At 43.5% G+C, this 27,573-nt stretch overlaps 1 protein-coding gene across 1 annotated transcript in view; it reads right to left on the bottom strand.

The window, feature by feature from the left end:
• Positions 1-27,573, bottom strand: part of SLC4A11 (solute carrier family 4 member 11) — a 95,633-nt gene that overhangs the window by 40,135 nt on the left and 27,925 nt on the right. Inside the window, 4 exon segments of the mRNA XM_070756857.1 lie at positions 1,564-1,795; positions 7,522-7,568; positions 20,264-20,344; positions 20,347-20,415. Of these exon segments, the coding sequence (XP_070612958.1) occupies positions 1,564-1,795; positions 7,522-7,568; positions 20,264-20,344; positions 20,347-20,415 (429 nt within the window).

Here is a 27,573-nt window from a genome sequence, read left to right as displayed (position 1 = left end):
TATACAAAAGACACACACAAACACACAAAAAGAGAAATCACATTTTGATTTATGTTTATATCTATCCATCTATCTATCTATCTATCTATCTATCTATCTATCTATCTATCTATCTATCCATTCCTATCTATCTATCTATCCCTATCTATCTATCTATCTATCTATCTATCTATCTATCTATCTATCCATTCCTATCTATCTATCTATCTATCTATCTATCCATTCCTATCTATCTATCTATCTATCTATCTATCTATCTATCCATTCCTATCTATCTATCTATCTATCTATCTATCTATCTATCTATCTATCTATCTATCCATTCCTATCTGTCTGTCTATCTATCTATCTATCTATCTATCTCTCTATCTATCTATCTATCTATCTATCCATTCCTATCTGTCTGTCTGTCTATCTATCTATCTATCTATCTATCTATCTATCTATCTATCTATCCATTCCTATCTGTCTGTCTATCTATCTATCTATCTATCTATCTATCTATCTATCTATCTATCTATCTATCTATCTATCTATCCATTCCTATCTGTCTGTCTATCTATCTATCTATCTATCTATCTATCTATCTATCTATCTATCTATCTAATCCATCCATCTCTTTATATTTACATATATATTTATGTTTACATATACAGTGCTCAAAAATATAAAGGGAACACTTAAATAACACAATATAACTCCCAAGTATATCAAACTTCTGTGACATCAAACCGTCCACTTAGGAAGCAACACTGATTGACAATCAACTTCACCTGCTGTTGTGCACATTCAACTTTGTACAGAACAAAGTGTTCAATGAGAATACAGTATTTCATTCATTCAGATCTAGGGTGCTTCCTTTCCTTTTACAGTGATCCCTCGATTTTCGCGATCTCGATCTTCGCGAAACACTATATCGCGATTTTTCCCACCCGATGACGTCACTCTCTTCCTTCCTTTCTCATCTTTCTTTCTCTCTCTCTTTCTCTATCTTGCTTCTTCCTCTCTCACACTCTCTTCCTCCCTCTCTCATCTCTTTCTTTCCTTCTCTCTCTTTCTCTATCTCTCCCCCTCTTGCTGGCGGGCGGCGGGCGGGCGAGCGGGCAGCAGCAGCGAGCAGACGAAGATCGGGGTTTCCCCGCTGCCCACGCAAAGGGGAAAGCCCGATTCGGCTCCTCGCTGCTGCCGCCGAGCAGATCAGCTGCTGGGCGGCCGCAGCAGCAGCGAGCAGACGAAGATCCGGGTTTCCCCGCCGCCCACGCAAACTCCACCATCTGCGCATGCGCGGCCATGGAAAAAGGGCGCGCATGCGCAGATGGTGTTTTTACTTCCGCAACCCTACATCGCGAAAAATCGATTATCGCGAGGGGTCTTGGAACGGAACCCTCGCGATAATCGAGGGATCACTGTATATATATGTGTGTATTTTGACTTATAACTTTATACTTCTACATTTTTACCAATATTCGCATAGTCCTTTTGCTTTGTGTATCCCCTCCCCTATTTACCTTCAATAAAGATTATATATTCTTTAAAAACAAACAAACGAGACGCCAACTCTACCGTTTCCCTCCCGGGGCGTCCCCGAATCGGTGAATAAAGTGCTCATAATTTTGTCAAAGTTGCAGCTTGGCTCCGCGTTGTCCGAGTCTTCTGCAAAGTGTTTCAACATCTCCCGCAAAACGTCGTCCAGAGAAGTCGCCGTCTCGTCCAGGATGATGCTCGCGCGGGCTAGGAAGCCGTCCAGGTCGCGGTGGGCTCGGACCTCCTCTTCAAAATTCTTTAATTTTAGGTACTGCAAGGAAAACAACAACAGAAAATGTAAAATATATACAGTTTTGATCCGCTATGAGACAGAAGTGGAAATTGTAAAAGAGAATATGATAAGCTGGGGAATGAATTTTGGTTACACAATTGAACTAGAAAAATGGGAAAAATTATGGATTAACAATTGGCAGATGACAAGATCGACCGCATTCAAGGAAAACCAATTAAAAATGTTCTACAGGTGGCACCTATCGCCATAAAGACTATCAAAAATGTTCCCAAAAACCTCTCCAATATGTTGGAAGTGTAAAAAAGAAAGAGGCACGTTCTACCACCAATGGTGGACATGCACACAGGCAAAAAAGTTTTGGAATAAAATAACAAATGGGTTAAAAGAAATAGCAAATGAAGAAATCGGGGAAAAACCAGAATTATATTTATTGGGTATTTTTAATAAAAAAATAGAAAAAGAAGTAAGATACTTAGTTATACATATACTAACAGCTGCTAGAATAGTATATGCCCAACAGTGGAAAACAGATAAAATACCGGAAGAAAACATAATAATTAAAAAAATACTAGACTGTGCGGAGATGGACAGGCTATCCTAAAGATTAGAGGGAAAAGAAGAATCGGATTACTATAAAACATGGGCAAAATTTTATGATTGGCTAAAAGAAATAAATACAAATTTATGCAAAGCAACACGTCAAATAAAAGAATTCAAAAATTAATATTATGTAAAAGAAGTGTAATTCTCTGATCAAATATCCCCCCAAAAATAGTGGGGAAACTTTCATTTCCCAAATGTTGTATATATATGTTTTTATGTATGTTTTTTTTCTTTGTCTTGTATGTCACATTTGTAAAATAAAAAAAAATAAATGTTTGTCTCTGGCACGAACCACAATTCTGGAAAAACACATTTTCTTTGTTCCCTGGAGTGGATGTGAACAGAGTGACTCATCTATTTATTTATTAAATTCCTGTTCCGGCACATCTCACCATCGAACGATAATTTATTTATTGTTTATCTATTTATAAAATACATTTGCCATCCATCTTACCGTAAGGCCGTGGTTCTCAAATAGTGGGCTGCAAATTTTTTTTACTACCACACTGTGGGCGTGGCTTATTTTGTGGGTGTGGCTTGCCAGCCATGTGACTAGGTGGGGTAGCTTGATGATCATGTGACCGGGGATGGCTTAAAGGTCATGTGACTGGCTTAAAGGGGGCCAACTTGACATCACTCACTTCAAGGGTTAGGGTGCCCGACCTCAAAGAGATACAATTTCCCTCTCTATTTACTATTACTGAACCTCCAAAATATACTATTTAACTCTATGTATATATGCGGTGTGTGTACATACAGGCACACAAAAATATACATTATCTACCATACATGCACTGGCTGCCAATCAGTTTCCAGTCACAATTCCCAAGTTTTGGTAATGACCAATAAAGCCGTACATGTCCACGGACCAGAATACCTCCGGAACCGTCTTCTGCCGCACGAATCCCAGCGACCGATTAGGTCCCACAGATTTGGCCTTCTCCGTGTCCCGTTGACTAAACAATGTCGGCTGGCAGGCCCCAGGGGAAGTGCCTTCTCTGTGGCAGCCCCGGCCCTTTGGAATCAACTCCCCGCAGAGGTTAGAACCGCCCCCAGCCTCCTTGCCTTTCGTAAGTTGCTGAAGACCCACCTTTGTCGCCAGGCATGGGGGAATTAAGATACCTCCATGATTATATAGTTTATGAATGGTATGATTGTGTTGGAAACTGACCGGCAACCAATGCAGACTGCGGAGTGTTGGTGTAACATTGGCATATTTAGGGAAGCCCATGATTGCTCTCGCATCTGCATTCTGCACGATCTGAAGTTTCCAAACACTTTTCAAAGGTAGCCCCATGTATGGTACAGTAATCGAGCCTCGAACTGCAGCCATTCACTTAACAGAGGTGGCAAAAGTCGTAAAAAGGGGGCAAGACTCACTTAGCAACATAACGTTGGGGCTCCGTTGGGGCTGGAGCTCGAGGTCTAAAAGACCAGTAGTGGCTAACGTATTAATCCTTGCAGGCCAGAAATGGCAGGCAAAACTATCCCAGCTGGACCGTGCGGCCTCGCTAGTCTTCGCGCACGCCGGGTCACCAAAACCTGGAACAACCACATTCTGGTGCGCATGTACATACCAGCAACTGAACTTCCGCTTTCCAGGGTGGAGAAACATGTGACAAACAGCTGGCCGTCACGCATGCGCCTGGACATAACCTGGAAGTTGGGTTTCGCCGACCTTGCGCACCAACAGTCAGCTGACCGGTGCATGGGTGTCCACAGGAACGTGGCAGAGAAGCTGCTGAGGCCGCGCATCCAGTGGTGGGATCCTACCAGTACAGCTAATTGCTCTCAGCTCTGAGACTCTGGCGCGGGAGTGTGGGATCAAGTGCAATTTTGCTTCCCGCACCTTGTGTAAAATCTCACACAAGGACGTACGTGTGTATGCGTTTTGGTGATTTTTTTCTTGCTTCCCCGCCCGACATTTTGCTACCTGCACAGGTCCGGGGAGCAAAATTGCACTCAATCCCGCACTCCCGCACCTGAGCTGCGCGCAATTAGCTGTAGCGGTCGGAGCCAACCATTGTGCGCATCCTTCATGGCACCAGACCGCCTTCTGCTGCACGAATCCCAGCGACCGGTTAGGTCCCACAGAGTGGGCCTTCTCCGGGTCCCGTCAACTAAACAATGTCGTTTGGCGGGACCCAGGGGAAGAGCCTTCTCTGTGGCGGCCCCGGCCCTTTGGAACCAACTCCCCCCAGAGGTTAGAATTGCCCCCACCCTCCTTGTCTTTCGTAAGCTTCTTAAAACTGAGATATTCTTTCCCCCTAGGCCTTACAATTTATGCATGGTATGCTTGTATGTATGTTTGGTTTTATAATAAGGGGTCTTTTAGTTGTTTAGTATTGGATTGTTACATGCTGTTTTTTTATCACTGTTGTTAGCCGCCCCGAGTCTGCGGAGAGGGGCGGCATACAAATCCAATAAATAGATAGATAGATAGATAGATAGATAGATAGATAGATAGATAGATAGATAGATAGACAGACAGACAGACAGACAGACAGACAGACAGACAGACAGACAGACAGACAGACAGACAGAAAGATAGAAAGATCGATCGATCGATCGATCGATAGATAGAAAGATAGATAGATAGAAAGATAGATAGATAGAAAGATAGATAGATAGAAAGAAAGATAGATAGATAGATGATAGATAGATAGATAGATAGATAGATAGATAGATAGATAGATAGATAGATAGATAGATAGATAGATAAATAAATCCTGCGCAGGATGGCCCTGTGTTCCACTTCCCTAAAAATTATTTTTCTCAACTTCGGAAGGATGGGTGGACTCCAAATATCTCTGGTGGCGATAATTTTTATAACCGACCTTCGTTTCTGCATCAACGCCATCGAGACCAATTAAAAACCCCTAGCCCGGATCCGCACCATTTCCTTCTCCACCCAGCTTTGATGGAGCGCCCCCCAAAAACAGGCGAATTACAAGACGTTGCACATCCTTTGGGCCTCGTCCCCCGCTACCCGCTGTGGAAGGAAAGGCCGCGAACAATGTCAGAAGTCAGCAAACCCATCAAAGGGCTTAGCGGTGAAAGTGCCGACACTAGGTTTTACGTTTCATCTGTCCAATTTGGAAAACCCGCCTCCCCGGCCTTCGTCCAGCAGGAAATGAACTTTCTTTTACAATAGTTTTATAGTACTCCATGCGCTAATCAAACTCGGCAAAGGGGACAGATGTGGATAGCAACCCATAAATGAGAATTCTGCACGAGCCGGCAGGATGTGGCCTCAAAGTTTTGATTAAAGGATATGGATATTGCCGCGCATTGATGGGGCAGTGGGGTGTCCGGCTCTTTGTACTACGTTTCTCTGACTTCCCAAATCGGGGACCTTCTGAACGGATTAGGGTTTAAAGGTCCGCGTGTCGTACCCAGTGAGGAAAATCTGGGAGCGACAGATGAGTTACATTTCCTACCCGGAGTGTTTTTCTACTTCAAAACCAACCCTTGAGCTATTTCCTCCTTGTGTGCATGACATCTGACTTTTCCTAACAATTGCAAGGTCTAGATTGTCATAACAATTACATCACAGCCATTTCTGACTCGGGTGAACACCAGGTTTTGCTAGAAGGTCCTACGGTAAAAAGAAACACGGAACAACTGCATTTAGGCAAGAGAAACAAATGCACAGGTCCAATTTATGTGGTCCCTTGCTCAACAGTAGTAAGATTGATTGATTGATTTGATTTGTATGCCGCCCCTCTCCGTAGACTCGGGGCGGCTCACAACATACAATAAAACAATTCACAACAAATCTAATGAATTAAAAAAAAAACAAAAAAACCCATTATTAAACCAGACATACACACAGACATACCACACATAAATTGTATAGGCCCCGGGGGAGGGAGGGGGAATGCCTCAATTCCCCCATGCCTGACAGCAGAGGTGAGTTTTAAGGAGTTTACAGAAGGCAAGGAGGGTGGGGGCAGTTCTAATCTCCGGGGGGAGCTGGTTCCAGAGAGTCGGGGCCGCCACAGAGAAGGCTCTTCCCCTGGGACCCGCCAGATGACATTGTTTAGTCGACGGGACCCGGAGAAGGTCAACTCTGTGGTACCTAATCGGTCGCTGGGATTCGTGCGGCAGAAGGCGGTCCCGGAGGTATTCTGGTCCGATGCCATGAAGGGCTTGGAGTCCTAGTGGACAACCATTTAAATAGGAACCAGCCGTGTGCAGCAGCTGCCAAAAAAGCCAACACAGTTCTACGCTGCATCAACAGAGGAATAGAATCAAGGTCACGTGAAGTGTTAATATCACTTTATAAGGTCTTGGTAAGGCCACACTTGGAATCCTGCATTCAGTTTTGGTCACCATGATGCAAAACGGATATTGAGACTCTAGAAAAAGTGCAGAGAAGAGCAACAAAGAGGACTAGGGGACTGGAGGCTAAAACATATGAAACATGTGGTTGCAGGAACTGGGTATTAATGAAAAGAAGGACCAGGGGAGACATGATAGCAGACTTCCAATATCTCAGGGGTTGCCACAAAGAAGAGGGAGTTAAGCTATTTTTCAAAGCTCCTGAGGGCAGAGCAAGAAGCAATGGGTGGAAACTAAACAAGGAGAGAAGCAACTTAGAACTAAGGAGAAATTTCCTGACATATAGAACAATTAATCAGTGGAACTACCTGCCTCCAGAAGTTGTGAATGCCCCAACACTGGAAGTTTTTAAGAAGATGTTGTATATCCATCTGTCTGAAGTGGTGTAGGGTTTCCTGTCTAAGCAGGGGGTTGGACTAGAAGACCTCCAAGGTGCCTTCCAACTCTGTTGTTGTTGTTGTTATTATTATTAATTATAATTATTATCAGTAATCCAGGAATTGTCCAGATGGATGGACAACATCCAACAGCCGACTTTGAAACAACCAAAGATTTACTGTCATAAAAATGCAGAAACCAGTTATTGACTTACGACCGCTACTGGACTTAAAATTTCTGTCGCTGAGCGAGACGGTGGTTGAGTGACTTTGGCCCCGTTCTGCAATCTTCCTTGCCACGGTTGCTAAGTGAATAGCTGCAGTTGTTAAGTTAGGTTGTTAAGTGAACCTGGCTTCCCCATTTACATTGCTGGTTAGAAAGTCGCAAAAGTACAATAGTTAAAGTGAAATTGTACCTACTTTTCTTGATGTGTGCAATAAAACGCAACCAGAGCCATCACTTTCTGCTAAAAGAAAAGAGAGAGAGAGAAAAGTTACTGATTATTTGCTGATGGATTAATTGTTGGATGACCTTTTATTTTATTTATTTAATTTATTTATTTTGTCCAATACACAATAATACACAATAGAAACATAGAAGACTGACGGCAGAAAAAGACCTCATGGTCCATCTAGACTGCCCTTATACTATTTCCTGTATTTCATCTTACAATGGATATATGTTTATCCCAGGCATGTTTAAATTCAGTTACTGTGGATTTACCAACCACGTCTGCTGGAAGTTTGTTCCAAGGATCTACTCCTCTTTCAGTGAAATAATATTTCCTCACGTTGCTTTTGATCTTTCCCCCAACTAACTTCAGATTGTGTCCCCTTGTTCTTGTGTTCACTTTCCTATTAAAAACACTTCCCTCCTGGACCTTATTTAACCCTTTAACATATTTAAATGTTTCGATCATGTCCCCCCTTTTCCTTCTGTCCTCCAGACTATACAGATTGAGTTCATGAAGTCTTTCCTGATACGTTTTATGCTTAAGACCTTCCACCATTCTTGTAGCCCGTCTTTGGACCCCTTCAATTTTGTCAATATCTTTTTGTAGGTGAGGTCTCCAGAACTGAACACAGTATTCCAAAGGTGGTCTCACCAGTGCTCTATATAAGGGGATCACAATCTCCCTCTTCCTGCTTGTTATACCTATAGCTATGCAGCCAAGCATCCTACTTGCTTTTCCTACTGCCAATGAAGGTTATAGAGGATATAGTAGAGAAGAAATACGAGATATAGGAGAGACTATAGGACAGGGGACGGAAGGCACTCTAGTGCGCTTAAGTACGCCCCTTACTGACCTCTTAGGAATCTGGACAGGTCAACCGTGGATAGTCTAAGGGAAAAATGTTGGGGGTTAGGGGATGATACTATAGAGTCCAGTAAGGAGTTCCACGCTTCGACAACCCAATGACTAAAGTTGTATTTTTTACAGTCAAGTTTGGAGCGGTTAATATTAAGCTTGAATCGGTTGTGTGCTCTTGTGTTGTTGTGGTTGAAGCTGAAGTAGTCTTTGACAGGCAGGACATTGCAGCATATTATCTCGTGGGCAATACTTAGATCATGTTTAAGGCATCGCAGTTCTAAGCTTTCTAGACCCAGGATTGTAAGTCTAGTCTCGTAGGGTCTTCTGTTTCGAGTGGAGGAGTGAAGGGCTCTTCTGGTGAAGTATCTCTGGACATTTTCAAGGGTGTTAATGTCTGAGATGCGATATGGGTTCCAAACGGATGAGCTGTATTCGAGGATGGGTCTGGCGAAAGTTTTGTAAACTCTGGTAAGTAGTGTGAGATTGCCAGAGCAGAAGGTACGTAGGATTAGATTAACCTCCATTTAGGACAGCTCTGTGCTCAAGCTGATTAATGCAAAGTTTCCACAACAGCCTATTTTTGCAAAAAGGGGGTGCATAGAGGGTTTGGGAGGCCTGCGGAGTGCTCCTGGGGGCAGCCAAAAAAAGGCCCCGTTTTCCACCCATTTTTTTCCGCAAAAATAGGGGCGTTTTTACCTTTCCCCAGCCTCCGAAACCCTCTAGACACAAAACTTTTGCAAAAAAACCAGGCACATTTTTCACAGAAATGAGAGGCGGGGGGCGAGGCTTCGGGAGGCCAAAAATGACTGTGTTCAATATGTAAGACGCACCGACATTTCCACCCTCTTTTAGGGTCATATACTCTGAAAAATACAGCAATTTTATTTCATGCGAAAGCCGCTCGCCTCTGAATGCAAACAGCCTAAAGTTGTTTTTCTGTTCTATTTTCGACTCGTTGAGATTATTTCATCACTATTCCTCAAGGATTTCTGTTTATTCGGGATCTTCGGAGCCGAAATGAATTAATTCCAGGGTTGGGTTGTTGTTTTTTAAAAGCCGGCGTGGTGGGTAGGAAGGGAATTGAGGGCCAACGTTTGCAAACTGGCTATGCCTCCCCCCAAATCCTACCAGGAAATCTAAGGGTGTCAGGCTCCCATCATCCCCAACCGCTGTATAATCACCCTGGCTGAGCACGATGGAAGGGATAAAACTGCATATTCTGGAGATCAGGAGACCCGACCGACGATGCTCCGTTTTCCTGGCCTGATCTTAAAGTTCCAACCATACGGAAGTGGGATTAATCATCCCGACCCTTGCATTGCAACTGAGCTATACAGATAGTCCTCGAGTTATGGCCAGATCTGAGCCCAATAATACTGTTGCTAAGTAGATCAGAATACCTCCGGGACCGCCTTCTGCCACACGAATCCCAGCGACCAGTTAGGTCCCACAGAGTTGGCCTTCTCCGGGTCCCATCGACTAAACAATGTCGTCTGGCGGGACCCAGGAGAAGAGCCTTCTCTGTGGCAGCCCCGACCTTCTGGAACCAACTCCCCCCAGATATCAGAGTTGCCCCCACCCGCCTTGCCTTTCGCAAGCTCCTCAAAACCCACCTCTGTCGTCAGGCACGGGGGAATTGAAATTTTCCCTTGCCCCTAGGCTTATAGAATTTATACATGGTATGTTTGTATGTATGATTGGTTCTTTAAATTGGGGTTTTTTAGATTATTTTTAATATTAGATTTGTTTACATTGTCTTTTTATTGTTGTTAGCCGCCCCGAGTCTGCGGAGAGGGGTGGCATACAAATCTAATAAATAAATAATAATAATAATAATAAATAAGTAGACATGAGAAGATAAGAAACTAAGAAGAGCCATGGTGAATGGGGCCAAAGCCCCTCGAGTCCAGCATTCTGTGTCCCACAGTGGCCCACCAATTGTCCATGGGGATCTTGAGCAGAAAGAGAAGGCAAGACCCCCCCTTTCCCTTGACCCCCAACAAATAGTCCCCAAGGGAACTCTGCCTGCCTCAACCAACATAGAGGCAGCACATGGACATCCATTTCAATAACCACCATGGATACACTTGGCATCCATGAATCTGTCTCATCCTGCCTTGAAGCTATCAAGGCTGACAGCTGTCACAACCTCTTCTGGAAGGGAATTCCATCAACCAATGACCCTCTGGGTGAAGAAATATTTCCCTTGATTTGTCCTCACTTTCTGACCTGTGAGCTTTAGGGAGGGCCCCCTTGTCCTAGTATTGTGTGATAGAGGAAATAATTTTTCTCCATCCAGCTTTTCTATCCCATGCAGGATTTTCTATACTTTGATCAAGTTCACAAGGAAAGTGAACCCAAGAACAAGGGGACACAATCTGAGGTTAGTTGGGGGAAAGATCAGAAGCAACGTGGAAAAAAAAAATATTTTACTGAAAGAGTAGTAGATGCTTGGAACAAACGTCCAGTAGATGTGGTTGGTAAATCCACAGTCACTGAATTGAAACATGCCTGGGATAAACATAGATCCATCCTAAGATAAAATACAGGAAATAGTATAAGGGCAGACTAGATGGACCAGGAGGTCTTTTTGTGCCGTCAGTCTTCTATGTTTCTATGTTTTGTTTAAGACCTTCCACGCCTGATAAAAAAGGCCTTAAGTGACCGGCCTGCCACCCCGCTATCAAGCTTTCTAAAATAAGAATTTATCAGATAGAGCTTGGACGGGTGGGCTATTGTGCGTGGCGAGAGGAAAAAACCCGGCGGCCTTAAATGCAAGGAAACACAGCCATTGTCTCGTGTAGCGATGTGCATTCAAAGTCTCCAAAAACACAGGTTCTTTGCCTGGAAGGAATTTGCCGGCGCCACTCGAACGGGCTTCCCTCCGAAGCCCTCGCGCCTCCTTTCTATACCAATTATTCCAGGAGCCAAATTCCATCCCTTCTGCCTCCCGCCTCCCGCTGGGGGTTTTGGAAACTATTCAACCGGTCGAGCCGCCTGGCAGGCTCCGCGTATGTGCCTGCGTGCGTCTCGGGAGTCTTTCAGGAAACCCTTGACTCCGAATCTGGGGACAAGCTATTGTGCAAAAAAAAAAAAGAAAAGGTGGGACCAGATCCATCAATCGGCGCTTGTCTGCCGAAGGGCCGGTCCAGCCCCATTATTAGAGCGAACAAAGACGCTTCCTGCTCTGCAAATAGTCTTTAAAAAAAAGAAAAGAAATCCAAGCGTGGAGAACTTGGACAAAAAAATAAAAAATAAAAGAAAAAGCAGATTTGTGTGTGTGTTGTTGTTGCGTTACTCGTTTTGACTGGGAGTGATGTTGGACTTAATTTTTTTTCTCATTTTTCTCCACCATACAATAAAAACCTACATCAGAAAAAAAGACATCCTACATGCCTAACATTACTTATATATGGCATTTTCTTATCTGATAAAAAGCGAAAAAGCTTCTAGGAGCCTCTCTTCCTTGTTTTAGAATAGACTAGAATGGAATGGAATAGAATGGAATAGAATAGAAATTGGAATAGAATAGAATAAAATAGAAATTGGAATAGAATAGAATTCAGAATAGAATTTGGAATAGAATAGAACAGAATAGAAATTGGAATAGAATAGAATAGAATTTGGAATAGAATAGAACAGAATAGAAATTGGAATAGAATAGAATAGAATTTGGAATAGAATAGAACAGAATAAAAATTGGAATAGAATAGAACAGAATAAAAATTGGAATAGAATAGAATAGAATTTGGAATAGAATGGAATAGAAATTGGAATAGAATAGAACAGAATAAAAATTGGAATAGAATAGAATAGAATTTGGAATAGAATTTGGACTAGAATAGAATAGGATTTGGAATAGAATTTGGAATAGAATAGAACAGAATAGAATTTGGAATAGAATAGAATTTGGAATAGAATAGAATAGAAATGGGAATAGAATAGAATTTTATTGGCCAAGTGTGATTGGACACACAAGGAATTTGTCTTTGGTTGCAGATGCTCTCAGTGTACATAAAAGAAAAAATATACATTTCTCAAGAATTATGTGGTACAACACTTAATGATTGTCATAGGGGTCAAATAAGCAATGAGGAAACAATCAATATTAATAAAAATCTTAAGGATACAAGCAACACCATTAACATTTTAGGATACAAGCAACCACATTAACATTTAGAACAGTTATATCCCATCTTTCCAATATCTGGAATCCTACTTATTAGATAGCACTTACATTCAAAATTCAAAACTGCCAATATCTCTTCTATCGTTATACCATTTTCTTGTTGTTATCGAAAACGAGAATTCTATCGCTCCCAGCAAATCAAATTAGGCTCATTCACAATAATATCTGGTCTAAACTACCTTAAATCTGTGTTGCATTATTATCTAATGCTGCCACCGTTACTTTCTTGGTCATCCGGGTCACCACCAACTATTTTCTAATTCTTATACCATTGTTTCCAAACCATTTTTATTATTTATTTATTTTATGTATTTATTTGTCTAGCACATAATGGAAGTAGTACGTGAAGATATAATAGTATTTATATACATTACACCAGTAAAGAGATGAAAGATTAGAAAAACATTAGAAATAATAACATTCACATACATGATGGTAGTAAAAAAAAAGGAATTAAAAAAATATTAAGAAACAATAAGACAGGGGACGGAAGGCACGCTGGTGCACTTATACACGCCCCTTAACTATTTTAACTATTTCTAGTTTCCAGCCATTCATAAAACTTTCCCCAAATTTTATAATACTTAGGGAAGCCCATGATTGCTCTCGCAGCTGCATTCTGCACGACCTGAGGTTTCCAAACACTTTTCAGAGGTAGCCCCATGTAGAGAGCATTGCAGTGGTCGAGCCTCGAGGTGATGAGGGCATGAGTGACTGTGCGCAGTGACTCCCGGTCCAAATAGGGCCGCAACTGGTGCACCAAGTGAACCTGGGCAAACGCCCCCCTCGCCACAGCTAAAAGATGTTTCTCTAATGTGAGCTGTGGATCGAGGAGGACGCCCAAGTTGCGGACCCTCTCCGAGGGGGTCAATGATCCCCCCCAGGGTGATGGACAGACAGATGGGCCTAAGGTGGCATTTGAACTCACATCTCCTGGTGATTGGCCCAAAGTAACCAGCCAACTTTAATGTCTAAGGTGGGACTAGAACTCACCACCTCCTGGTTTTTGGGCCAGCACATTGCCCTGAAGACTTTCCTAACATATCAAGACAAGTAATATACTGAACCCTAGAAGAGACTTTTTGCAACACACACTCTGCATTCCAGAAAGCTCCCCTCACCTCTGCTTTTACTAACCGGAGATAACACTAGAGCTTTAAGAAAGTTTGCAACAGGGAGAAAATATCTACTTGGTTGTATTTTCTACAAATCCCCCAGCTCAGATTCTGGCAAGCCGGAGGGAAACCGGAGCCAAGAAGAATAAATCAGGTGTTTGAATGCCCTGCAATATCTTTACAACTGGTTTTAATTTACAATTAGGATACTACCGCTAGCAACTGGGCTTGTATTTAAAACTGAACAGATTGTGGCTTCTAGCAATGCCGCGAAGGTCCCTCGGGGGGGGGGGGCGCTACACGGACCCGCAGGAATTATTGCCGCCTTGTTTTTGACCAACCGCTCGCACAATGTAGCAATTAGCGAGTGTGGTAATTACAGAACAAGACCGTGGCAATTATGAAAGAAATCTCCGTGGAGGTGAAAGGAGGAGAAAAGATGAAGGCGTGATCGGAAGCGCCAAAGGAGGAGCAGGACGCATAAATCGCGGGATAAATTTATGCTAAATCAGGTTCGAATTGAAACCAGGCCCCGCGTGGTAAATACCGCCGCAAAGATTTACACCCGAGATGCCAAAAGACATTAAACCAAGAGCTACTTTCTGTGAAATCCTCGTAAAATTGACCGTTGGATCATCACAACAGCAGGCCGCAGAAGCAGGGCTTCTCAAATAGGTGGGGGGGCGCCCCACCCTGAGGGGGCGTATGGAGCCAGGGGAGGTACGTGACCCCGGGGAACGTGCTTTTTTGGCTGCAGGGAATAGGACGCGCGTCCCACTTCACATTTGTACCGGTACCTCCGTCGCGTTCCTCAGCGTTGTGTCCAAGGCAGCCCGTTCTAAAGGAAAACGTCTTGCAAGTTCGAGAAGTTTGATCAAACTCGCGAGACATTTGGTTTTAAAACGGGATGCCCTGGACACAACAACGCTGAGGAACGCGACGGAGGTACCGGCCCAGCTGACAGATGGGATGCGCTTCTCGCGGTGGGGCGCAATTTGGGGACTATTTGCCATCACGGCGGAGAGTTGAGGGGACACAAAATGTTTACTGTTTCCGGGGGTGGGGGTGGGGCGTAATAGAAAATACAGTAATACCTCGTCTTACGAACTTAATTGGTTCCGGAAGTAGGTTCGTAAGGCAAAAAGTTCGTAAGATGAAACATTGTTTCCCATAGGAAACAATGTAAAAGCGATTAATGCGTGCAAAGGGGGGGGGGAAATCGCAAAATGGCACTCCGCTGGACGCTGCCGCCCGGCTATCACCTTTTAAAACAGCCGGGGGGCTTCTCGGCATTCTCCCGAACCCGAACCCAAACTTTTCGGGTTCGGGAGGCCGCCGAGAAGCACCACCGCCCGGCTGTCACCTTCTGAAACAGCCGGGGTGCTTCTCGGCGTTCTCCCAAACGCCAAACCCGAAAGTTCAGGTTCGGGTTCCGGAGGCCGCCGAGAAGCGCCTGGCTGTTTCAGGAGGTTACAGCCGGGCGGCGGCGCCTGGTGGAGCGCCATTTTTGCGATCGGCGGTGGCGTTTTCGGCCAATCTGGAGGCTGGAAAGGAGGTGGGGAATCCCAATAGGGAATTCCATGGGAGGAGCTTTGACGTCACAAAGACGTCCTTCCTGGAGGCCACGTTTCGAAAGGGAGATGTAGAGAGTGGGAGGGAGACACGGAAGGCGAGAAAGGAGACGGAGGGAGAGAGCAAGAGGCAAAGAGAATCTGGGTCCTCACTTTACCGACGACGGAAGGCTGAAAGGCCGAGTCAACCAATCTCATGCTTCTACCTTCTCACGCGCCAATTCCTGATTTCATTTTATTTTTAAATCCCGTCTCTTTCAGAAAATCCTGCCAGGTGGAGTAAAAAGTTTTCTTTTGCGCCAATGGGCCAGATTTCGAAAAACTAATTAAGAGCGATGGGACTTTCAAAACCAAACACACGCTCAACACAACGCACTCACACCGAGGCACAACGGGTACTTAAACAATGCCGACCTACAGGGTACGGTTAAATGCTTCCAGACAACCGAGACAGGAAATGTTCAAATTAAAAGTTTTAAGTTTAAAACATTTTTTTTTAAAAAAAAAAGCCTCCATTGTAAATGCTGTGTTGTACCTGCGCCAACTTCGTGGGGGGAAAAAATGGGGTTTAAACATCTACCGCATCTGGAAGGCATTAAAATCTCGCTTGAGGCATAGAGCGAGATCTGACACGGCCTCCTAACGCCGGCCAAAATCCGAGAGCGACTCGGGCGACGAACGAGGAAATTTCAAATCAAAGGACATCCTTGTGGGAACCGTCCACAAATCCATCGTGGGTGGTCCTCGACTTACAACTGTTTGTTTAGTGACTGTCTAAAGTGACGATTCTATATAATATATAAAATAATATATAAAATATATAAAATAATATATAAAATATATAAAATAATATATAAAATAATATATAAAATAATATATAAAATAATATATAAAATATATAAAATATATAAAATATATAAAATATATAAAATATATAAAATATATAAAATCGGACCAGAATATCTCCGGGACCGCCTTCTGCCGCACGAATCCCAGCGACCAGTTAGGTCCCACAGAGTTGGCCTTCTCTGGGTCCCGTCGACTAAACAATGTCATTTGGCAGGACCCAGGGGAAGAGCCTTCTCTGTGGCGGCCCCGACCCTCTGGAAGCAACTCCCCCCTGAGATCAGAATTGCCCCCACCCTCTTTGCCTTTCGTAAGCTCCTTAAAACCCACCTCTGTCGTCAGGCATGGCGGAATTGAGCTATGCCCTTCCCCCTAGGCCTATACAATTTATGCATGGTATGTTTGTGTGTATGTTTGGTTTTTTAAATTAGGGTTTTTTAAATTATTTTAAATATTAGATTTGTTATATGTTGTTTCACTATTGTTGTTAGCCGCCCCGAGTCTGCGGAGAGGGGCGGCATACAAATCTAATAAAAATAAATAAAATAAAATAAAATAAAATAATAAATTCTTTCAACTTAGCCCTGAATGTTCAACAGGAACCTTTCCTAACAATTTGCAAATTGCCTTTTTCCGAGGGCAAAAAGCTAAGGAGAAATTTCCTGGCAGCGAGAACATTTAATCATAAGAACCTAACAAGAGTCATGCTGAATCGGGCCAAAGCCCATCGAGTCCAGCATTCTGTGGCCCACAGTGGCCCACCAATTGTCCATGGGGATCTTGAGCAGAGAGAGAAGGCAAAACCCTCCCTTTCCTTTGACCCCCAACAAATGGTACCCAAGGGAACCCTGCCTGCCTCAACCAACATAGAGCCGGCACATGGACATCCGTTTCAATAACCACCAATGATACACTTGGCATCCATGAATCTGTCTAATCCTGCCTTGAAGCTCTCCAGGCTGACAGCTGTCACGACCTCTTCTGGAAGGGAATTCCACCAACCAAGGACCCTCTGGGTGAAGAAATATTTCCCTTCATTTGTCCTTGCTTCCTTACCTATGAGCTTTAGGGAGGGGCCCCTATGTCTTAGTATTGTGTGATAGAGAAAAGAATTTTTCTCTCTCCACCTTTTCTATCCCATGCATGATTTTATACACTTCGATCAAGTCCCCCCTTAAAGGCTGAAGAGACCAAGGCGTTGCAACCTGGTTTCATAAGGGAGTTTTCCTAAGGGTTTCATAAGGAGGTAGTACTCCATTTCAACGGTGCTCCAATCAACAGAAGACTTTGCCTCCAGAAGTTGCGGATGCTCCACGGACCATCGCTGGAGTTTCCAAGAACCATTTGTCTGAACTGGAACAGGATCCAGTCTTCCAGCAGGGGGCTGGACTAGAGGACCTCCAAGGCCCCTTCCGACCTCCTTCTTCTATGTTCTAAACCTCTGAAGAATTCCCATTTGCAGCTCAGGTACCACAGAGACTTTGCTAACTTTCTTGGCTCGAACGGTTCCCCAAGGATTGATTATTTAAAAACAAACAAAATAACAATTGCACTAAATATATCTTATCAGTTCATAAATGTCTGCTGCACATTTTACAGCTGCTACCAAAGAGAGGATCGTACGATGATACTGGAGCGGATCCAACTTGGGAATATAAATTGCAGATTAAAAAAAAGTCCCGACACATCGAATCATTTTGCATCCTGGCTGGGCACGATTTTGCTTCCGATTCGCAAACTATGATTCTACTTACGAACTTTTCTAGATAAGAACCGGGTGTTCAAGATTTCTTTGCCTCTTCTCAAGAACCATTTTCCACTTACATACCCGAGCCTCCGAAACTGTAACTGGAAAAGCCTCCTTGGGGCCTCCCTAGGAATCTCCTGGGAGGAAATAGGGCCAGAAAAGGCGGGGAGAAGCCTCCGTGGGGCCTCTCTAGGAATCTCCTGTGAGGAAACAGGGCCGGAAAGGCGGGGAGAAGCCTCTGTAGGGCCTCTCTAGGAATCTCTTGGGAGGAAACAGGGCCGGAAAAGGCGGGGAGAAGCCTCAGTATGGCCTCTCTAGCAATCTCTTGGGAGGAAACAGGGCCGGAAAAGGTGGAGAGAAGCCTCTGTAGGGCCTCTCTAAGAATCTCCTGTGAGGAAACAGGGCCGGAAAGGCGGGGAGAAGCCTCTGTGGGGCCTCTCTAGGAATCTCCTGGGAGGAAGCAGGGCCGGAAAAGGCAAGGAGAAGCCTCTGTGGGGGCTCTTTGGGAAGCTTCTGGGAGAAACAGGGCCTGAAAAGGCAGGGAGAAGCCTCTGTGGGGCCTCTCTAGGAATCTCCTGGGAGGAAGCAGGGCCGGAAAAGGCAAGGAGAAGCCTCTGTGGGGGCTCTTTGGGAAGCTTCTGGGAGAAACAGGGCCTGAAAAGGCAGGGAGAAGCCTCTGTGGGGCCTTTTTAGGAATCTCCTGGAAGGAAACAGGGCCAGAAAGGCAGGGAGAAGCCTCTGTGGGGCCTCTCTAGGAATCCCCTGGGAGGAAACAGGGCCAGAAAAGGCGGGGAGAAGCCTCTGTAGGGCCTCTCTAGGAATCTCCTGGGAGGAAACAGGTCCGGAAAAGGCAGTGAGAAGCCTCCGTGGGGCCTCTCTATGAATCTCCTGGGAGGAAACAGGTCCGGAAAAGACAGGGAGAAGCCTCTGTAGGGCCTCTCTAGGAATCTCCTGGGAGAAACAGGCTGGAAAAGGCAGGGAGAAGCCTCTGTGGGGCCTCTTTGGGAATCTCCTGGGAGAAACAGGGCTGGAAAAGGCAGGGAGAAGCCTCCGTGGGGCCTCTTTAGGAACCTCCTGGGAGCAAACAGGGCCGGAAAAGGCGGGGAGAAGCCTCTGCAGGGCCTCTCTAGGAATCCCCTGGGAGGAAACAGGGCCTCCACCCTCCCTGTTGTTTCCCCAATGGTGGAGGACAGGAAGGCCTGGAGGAACGTTGTCCGTGGGATTCGCGACGGGTGAAACGCGACTTCACAACCACAAAAAATGTGTAATAACATTTTCCCATATTTCTAATCTCTACCGCTATCTTCTAGTTTTTAATAAGACAAGCATCGCACGCTCTGTTATGTAGGCGGGCAAAGTATTTAAATCAGAAATTTAGCCCGTCTTGGCACGAGGAACGGGGCTGCTGTCCCAGTCAACACAAACCAGAAACACACGTGCGTAGGCTCTGAACTTGACAACAATGGGGAAGGGAGGGAGGGGGGAAGAAACAGTCAATAGCGGCCGAACAGGTTTTGGAAGCCCACGAGCGCGAGAAGGCTGGGTTGCTTGTTTCAACACATCTGGACAGAATGCAGTGCTGAAATGGTGCTCAACCGCTTTTGAGCCTGTGCGTCGCTCTTTCATTTGTCTGGTTGCCGTAACCTGGTTATCAATCTTATTTATAGGATTATAAATTATAAGGGGGGACTTGATCGAAGTGTATAAAATCATGCATAGGATAGAAAAGGTGGATAGAGAAAATTCAAATACAAAACACAATACATCAAAAACACATAATAAAATGTAGGCGAGTACAAGACCATTTTATGTATTCTTCCAAAACTGCGTATACTTTCTTTAGTCCAGTTATAGTTATTGTCAGAAATCAATTTATCTCTTTTAGATAACATAGAAAAAAATAGGAAAAAAAATATTCTATTCTCTATTCCAGTGTTTCCCAACCTTGGCAACTTGAAGATACTTGGACTTCAACTCCCAGAATTCCCCAGCCAGCGAATGCTGCCTGGGGAATTCTGGGAGTTGAAGTCCAAATATCTTCAAGTTACCAAGGTTGGGAAACACTGCTCTATTCTATTCTATTCTCTATTCTGTTCTATCCTATCCTATCCTTCTCCATTCTGCAAGCCCCACTCCCTTCTAGTACTGATGGTGCTACCTAGCTAGGTCATGAATCATCTACAAGAAAACAACCTCAGGCTCAGAGATCATCAAGAAACCCTCTTCAAACTCCCTCCTAGCACTGATGGCATTACCTCGTTGGGTCACGAAACGTCGGCGAGAAAACAATCAGAGTGCAGAGGGCACCCAGGAGCCTACAGAAACAACCCCGCCAAGACCCCAGAGCCACCCGGAGAAATTTCACGGGGAAGCGTCCTTACCTGTGACGTTCTGCTGGACATCTAAGTTGACATTCACAAAGAATCGGATGCTGTCCCCCGACACGATGGAGGAGTTGACGGGTCGAAGAGTTCTTCCCCCCCGACTTCCTCTTTGTTGTCACAGCCGTCATCCGTATCGCACTTAAGGTAACCTGCCACACAAGAAGATCCGTTACTGCACACCAACACAACTAGACACAAGGACAGTTTTCCCCCCGAACGCCCTCACTCTGCTAAACAAAGAATTCCCTCCACACTGTCAAACTATTTACTGAGTCTGCACTACTATTACTACTATTTTCCCATCATTGCTGTCACCCACTTCCTCCTACTTATGACTGTAACTTGTTGCTTGTATCCTTAAATTTTTTATTAATATTAATTGTTTCCTCATTGCTTATTTGACTCCTATAATCATTAAGTGTTGTATTTCATGAATCTTGACAAATGTGTATTTTTCTTTTATGTCCACTGAGAGCATCTGCACCAAAGACAAACTCCTTGTGTGTCCAATCACACTTGGCCAATACAGAATTCTATTCTATTCTATTAGTTATTACTATTACTATTAATTTTTTCTCATCATCCCTATCAGTCATTTATTTATTTATTTACTTATTTATTTTGTCCAATACACAATGAGGGTTTTAGTGGGTATATATCTATATACACATAGTAAAATACATGATGAAGGTTATGGAGGAGATACTCATAGTAAAATATATCTAAGAAGGAATAGAAAAGAAGGTATATTAATAGAACATATCAATGAAAGAATAGAAGAAGAGATAGAGGAATAGAAGAAAGGTATAGGAGATATAGGAGAGCAACAGGACAGGGGACGGAAGGCACTCTGGTGCACTCGTACTCGCACTTATTTCCTCCCACTTATGACTGTATGATTGTAACTTGTTGATTGTATCCTTAAGATTTTTATTAATACCAATTGTTTCCTCATTGCTTATTTGACCCATATAACATAGAAGATTGATGGCAGAAAAAGACCTCATGATCCATCTAGTCTGCCCTTATACTATTCCCTGTATTTTATCTTAGGATGGATCTATGTTTATCCCAGGCATGTTTAAATTCAGTTACTGTGGATTTACAAACCACGTCTGCTGGAAGTTTGTTCCAAGCATCTACTACTCTTTCAGTAAAATAATATTTTCTCATGTTGCTTCTGATCTTTCCCCCAACTAACTTCAGATTGTGTCCCCTTGTTCTTGTGTTCACTTTCCTATTAAAAACACTTCCCTCCTGGACCTTATTTAACCCTTTAACATATTTAAATGTTTCGATCATGTCCCCCCTTTTCCTTCTGTCCTCCAGACTCTACAGATTGAGTTCATAAAGTCTTTCCTGATACATTTTATGCTTGAGATCTTCCACCATTCTTGTAGCCCGTCTTTGGACCCGTTCAATTTTGTCAATATCTTTTTGTAGGTGAGGTCTCCAGAACTGGACACAGTATTATTCCAAATATGGTTTTACCAGTGCTCTATATAGCGGGATCACAATCTCCCTCTTCCTACTTGTTATATCTCTAGCTATGCAGTCAAGCATCCTACTTGTTTTTCCTACCGCCCGACTACACTTCTCACCCATTTTGAGACTGTCAGAAATAACAATCATTAAGTATTGTACAAATGTATCTTTTTCTTTTATGTTCTTGAGAAGAGGCAAAAAAACCTCTTGAACACCCGGTTCTTAGCTAGAAAAGTTCGTAAGTAGAGGTGTTCTTAGGTAGAGGTACCACTGTACTGGCCCAAAACCACTCAGCTGGCTTTTACAACCAAGGTGGGAGTAGAATTCACTGTCTTCTATTGCCCACAAAGACCCCCGGAGACCTTCGCTGGGCTCAATAATATTCCTGCAATTAAAAATAACGCTGGCTAATCACGAAGTGCTTTTAGCCAGTTACATCTTTCATGTTCTTATAATTAAAAAAAAGAACATTGTTTTCCAAAGCACCAAGCAGGCAGGACAAAAAGCGAGGGATGGAAACTCATCAGGAGTGAAGCAATAATAATAATAATTATTATTATTATTAATAATAATAATAATATCTATCTATCTATCTATCTATCATCTATCTATCTATCTATCTATCTATCTATCTATCTATCTATCTATCTATCTATCTATCTATCGGATTTGTATGCCGCCCCTCTCCGCAGACTCGGGGCAGCTAACAACAGTAATAAAAAAGCATATAATAATAACAATCCAATACTAAAAACTATTAAAAACCCATTATTATAAAAACCAAACATACATACAGATATACCATGCATAAAATTGTAGAGGCTTAGGGGAAAGAGTATCTCAATTCCCCCATGCCTGGCGGCAGAGGTGGGTTTTAAGCAGCTTACGAAAGGCAAAGAGGGTGGGGGCAATTCTAATCTCTGGGGGGAGCTGGTTCCAGAGAGTCGGGGCCGCCACAGAGAAGGCTCTTCCCCTGGGTCCCGCCAAGCGACGTTGTTTAGTTGACGGGACCTGGAGAAGACCCACTCTGTGGGACCTAACTGGTCGCTGGGATTCGTGCAGCAGAAGGCGGTCCCTGAGATAATCTGGTCCGGTGCCATGAAGGGCTTTATAGGTCATAACCAACACTTTGAATTGTGACTGGAAACTGATCGGCAACCAATGCAGACTGCGGAGTGTTGATGTGACATGGGCATATTTGGGGAAGCCCATGATTGCTCTCTCAGCTGCATTCTGCACGATCTGAAGTTACCGAAAACCTATTAATAATAATAATTTATTAGATTTGTATGCCGCCCCTCTCCGAAGACTTGGGGCGGCTCACAACAATAACAAAACATTATTACAATGAAACAAATCTAATATTAAATACATATAAAACCCCATCATTTAAAACCATGCAACACACACATACCAAACATGAAATATAAAAGCCTGGGGGAGGTGTCTCAGTTCCCCCATGCCTGGCAATACAGGTGGGTCTTAAGTAATTTGCGAAAGACAAGGAGGGTGGGGGCAGTTCTAATCTCCGGGGAGAGTTGATTCCAGAGGGCCGGGGCCGCCACAGAGAAGGCTCTTCCCCTGGGGCCCGCCAAACGACATTGTTTAGTCGACGGACCTGGAGAAGCCCAAATCTGTGGGACCTTATTGGCTAAGAGAAGGAACATTATTTCTTTGGGATGGGTCTGAAAGAACATTTAGGAAAACATTTTAAAGGGGCCAGCAGTGCTAAGGCAGCGGAGGAAAAAAATATAGGAAATGAATTATCATTCATCCACTTTCTGAGTAAGATTCTCATTTGTGGGTAATTGCCCGCGGACTGTGAAGGTAATGTCCCAATTACTGAATGAGTGACACAAAAGTGTGAATTACTCAACCATGTGAAAGAAACAACCTTCAATTATACCACGATCATCGCTTGTTATTTCTAGATGTTTATCACTTCTCCGGCAAACACAGAAGCTCCTTTTGCGATCAGCTGAAAATTTGGTGATCCTGCCCATTTTGTGGGTACAGGTAGTCCTCGGTTTTCGACCACGGCTCAGCAAGAGCGTTGTTAAGTGAATTTGGTCCAGCGGTGAAAATCTACTTACCTTACCTATGGGTTCGGAAGTGTGAGATTTGCGCACGCTCGTGTGGGATTTGCATTCTCACTTTACTTGCCGCAGGTACCACCTTTACACGCGCTTTTTCGCCCTCTGAGCATGCGCAGAAGGCTTCGCGCATGCACAGGGGGTTGAAAAACAAAGTGGTGGTAATGACCTTTAAAGCCCTACATGGCATCGGACCAGAATACCTCCGGAACTGCCTTCTACTGCACAAATCCCAGCAGCTGATAATGACCTACCAACGAGCGACGTCAAAAAGCCAATTCGCTTAACAACCGTGTGACTAACACAGGCAAAGATTCGTTTAACGCCGGTAGCAAGAAAGGCCGTAAAATGGGGCTTAATTGACATAGCAACCGTCTCGGCTCAGCCAGGGAAATTCTGGGTCCTAAGTCGAGGATTGCCTGCGTCCCTTTGGATGGAATACTGTATATATATTTTATTCTTTTTTTTTGCAGTGACCACAATGTGCACTGAACCAATATTGGCCCCCGTCCAAATCCCTGAGCGACATTTCCTACTCGGCACGCCACAATCTGTGTGACGCCACAGGAGGGCAAAAAACGAACTGATTTTCGGCGTTGGATGAAAGGGAAGGTTCGTTTGTTCCACAATCGGACAAAATGCCCCCAGGGAGGGGCCGGTTGTGCAAGGAATGAGTAGCGGGAGAGTAGGTCGGCGACACAAAAGAGGCAGACACTTAACTCTTTCTGCGACTTTGGCTTGAATTTTCAAGCTCCCATCACAAGCAAGTAGCCAACCCTGACTACGGCGCCAGCGAGAAAGTGGGAGACTGTGAGTTCTAGTGTTGACTAACACATGAAAGCTGGCTGGGTGACTTTGGGCCAATCACCAGGAGATGGTGAGTTCTAGTCCAGCCTTAGGGAAGAAAGGTGGCTGGGTGACTTTGGGCCAATCACCAGGAGACGGTGAGTTCTAGTCCAGCCTTAGGGAAGAAAGGTGGCTGGGTGACTTTGGGCCAATCACCAGGAGACGGCGAGTTCTAGTCCTTCTAGAGCTCTCTAGAAAGATCTTCTTCCTACTTTTTCCTTCCCTAACTCCCCCACTATTTACTTTTGTATTTTCTTTGCATGCTATATTATAAACTAACAAAAACTGTGCATTTTTAAAAAAAAGCACAATTGCTTACATCCCATCACATTCCACTTACACCAAGGGTGAGTCGCTCCAGGTTAGGACCAATTTTTTCAACCAATAGTGGCGGAAGGCTCCACCTACTCCCAGTCACATGATTGTCAAGCCACTCCCAGCTGGTCACAGGGCCAGCAAGCCACACCCATAAAATAAGCCATACCCACAGTGTGGCGGTAAAAATTTTGGCAGCCCATCACTGCTTTGAACCCTATCAGGAAAAACATCTAAATATACTGCTCAAGAAAAAATAAAGAGAACACTCAAAGAACACATCCTAGATCTGAATGAATGAAATATTCTCATTTCAAATTGTTTTAGTATTGGATTTGTATTGTTTTTGTTGTGAGTCGCTCCGAGTCCTCGGAGAGGGGCGGCATACAAATCTAAATAATAATAATAATAATAATAATAATAATAATAATAATAATAATAATAATTTGCACAACTATTCCATTTGCACAACAGCATGAGAAATTGATTGCCAATCAGTGTTGCTTCCTAGGTGGACAGTTTGATTTCACAGAAGTTTGATTTACTTGGAGTTATATTCTGTTGTTTAAGTGTTCCCTTTATTTTTTTTGAGCAGTCTACATTCAAACAGAAAAAAAACAACACGCATTGCGATGCGTGATGCTCGCTTTACTTATTTGGAAACATGTACCCAGCTGCAGGGCGACAAAAAAACCCGCAAATCAAATCAAATATATTCCTGTAATTAAAAGAACAACCCTGCATGTTGTGAGCACGGCCGCACCACAACAGCACATGGCTGTCCCGTCTTGAATGTCACCACAAACCAAGCCCGTCACAAATGCTGCTAATGTGGTTGCCAGCGCCTTTTAATCCTCCCTTTCGCTGTCCAACAAGCTGTGAAAAATTAGCACTGATGAGAAGGATAAATTAATAAAACCCTTTCTCAAAGCTGTTACGCAAAACATGTTTGCGACAATGCACCGAAAAAAACCCCCCAAAATAGAAAAACCATCAAAAGCCTGACAATATGAACACATTTTTAAAAAATGTTTATTTTAAGCAGGGAAAATAAGAAAGAGGGAAGGCTGAGGCTGTTATTGTATTGCTTTTCACAGTACATTGGAACCAACAAACTGCGTTCATTTCTGGAGACCTCACCTACAAGAAGATATTGATTAAACTGAAGATATTGATTAAATTGAAGGGGTCCAAAGACGGGCTACAAAAATGGTGGAAGGTCTTATGCCTAAAACGTATCAGGAAAGACTTCATGGACTCAATCTGTATAGTCTGGAGGACAGAAGGAAAAGGGGGGACATGATCGAAACATTTAAATATGTTAAAGGGCTGAATAAGGTTCAGGAGGGAAGTGTTTTTAATAGGAAAGTGAACACAAGAACAAGGGGACACAATCTGAGGTTAGTTTTGGGAAAGATTAGAAGCAATGTGAGAAAATATTATTTTACTGAAAGAGTAGTAGATCCTTGGAACAAACTTCCAGCAGACGTGGTTGGTCAATCCACAGTAACTGAATTTAAACCTGCCTGGGATAAACATAGATCCATCCTAAGATAAAATACAGGAAATAGTATCAGGGCAGACTAGATGGACCAGGAGGTCTTTTTCTGCCGTCAGTCTTCTATGTTTGTACAAATAATAACAATAACAACAATAATAATTTTAAATATTAGATTTGCTTCGCTATAACATTGTTTTTTATTATTGTTGTGAGCTGCCCCAAGTCTTCGGAGAGGTGCGGCATACAAATCTAATAAATTGTTGTTGTTATTATTATTATTATTATTACTATTATTATTAATTTATTATAAATAAATAAATAATAACAACAATAACAACCACCCACCAAAATTCTGAGCATTTATTTCTTTCCTAATGGGTTTGCACGCATTATTTGCTTTTACATTGATTCCTATGGGAAAAAATGCTTCGACTTACAAATTTTTCTACTTAAGAACCTGGTCACGAAACGAATTAAGTTCATAAGTAAGGGGACCACTGTATTATTATATCTTTGTATACCACCAATACGTACTTGACAAAACAAAAACATAAAAATAAATAAAATAGCAGCAGTAGCTCTTCCGTATCAAGGAAGACCAGCCTATAGATTTCCACTGCTCTCCTCTTCTCTCTATCTGAGGGCTGACGGATGGTCCTGGCTCCTCCAACCTCATTCTCTCTCTCTCTCTCTCTTTCTCCCTCTTTGTGTGTGTGTGAAATTTATATGGCCACCCAACCCACTCGCGGCGATTCAGGGATTTCTGTAAACATTTGAGGCTTTTTTTTAACTTCTTCCCCATTTTTTAATGTCTTCTTTTTTTGCAAACTCCAGCTTGCTAAAGATTTTTGGCCAAGCGTGAAAGCTTGCAAGCTCTTGGGTGACATTTTTTAGCTGCTCTTAATCTAAATCCGAGCCCTTATATGGATGCCAAATCTTTTTTTCCCCAAGGATCCGGCTGCCAATGCTTTGACTCGGATCCTCAGAAGGAGGACGGAGAAAAATGGGGGAAATGTCACATTTTCTGTCCTGAAAACCAGCCAGCCAGTACAACACACGACACAATT

The sequence above is a fragment of the Erythrolamprus reginae genome, chromosome 7 (assembly GCF_031021105.1).
Source record: "Erythrolamprus reginae isolate rEryReg1 chromosome 7, rEryReg1.hap1, whole genome shotgun sequence".
NCBI lineage: Eukaryota > Metazoa > Chordata > Lepidosauria > Squamata > Dipsadidae > Erythrolamprus > Erythrolamprus reginae.
Note: the sequence above shows the minus strand (reverse complement) of the source record. Positions and strands in the feature narration are given on the sequence as shown.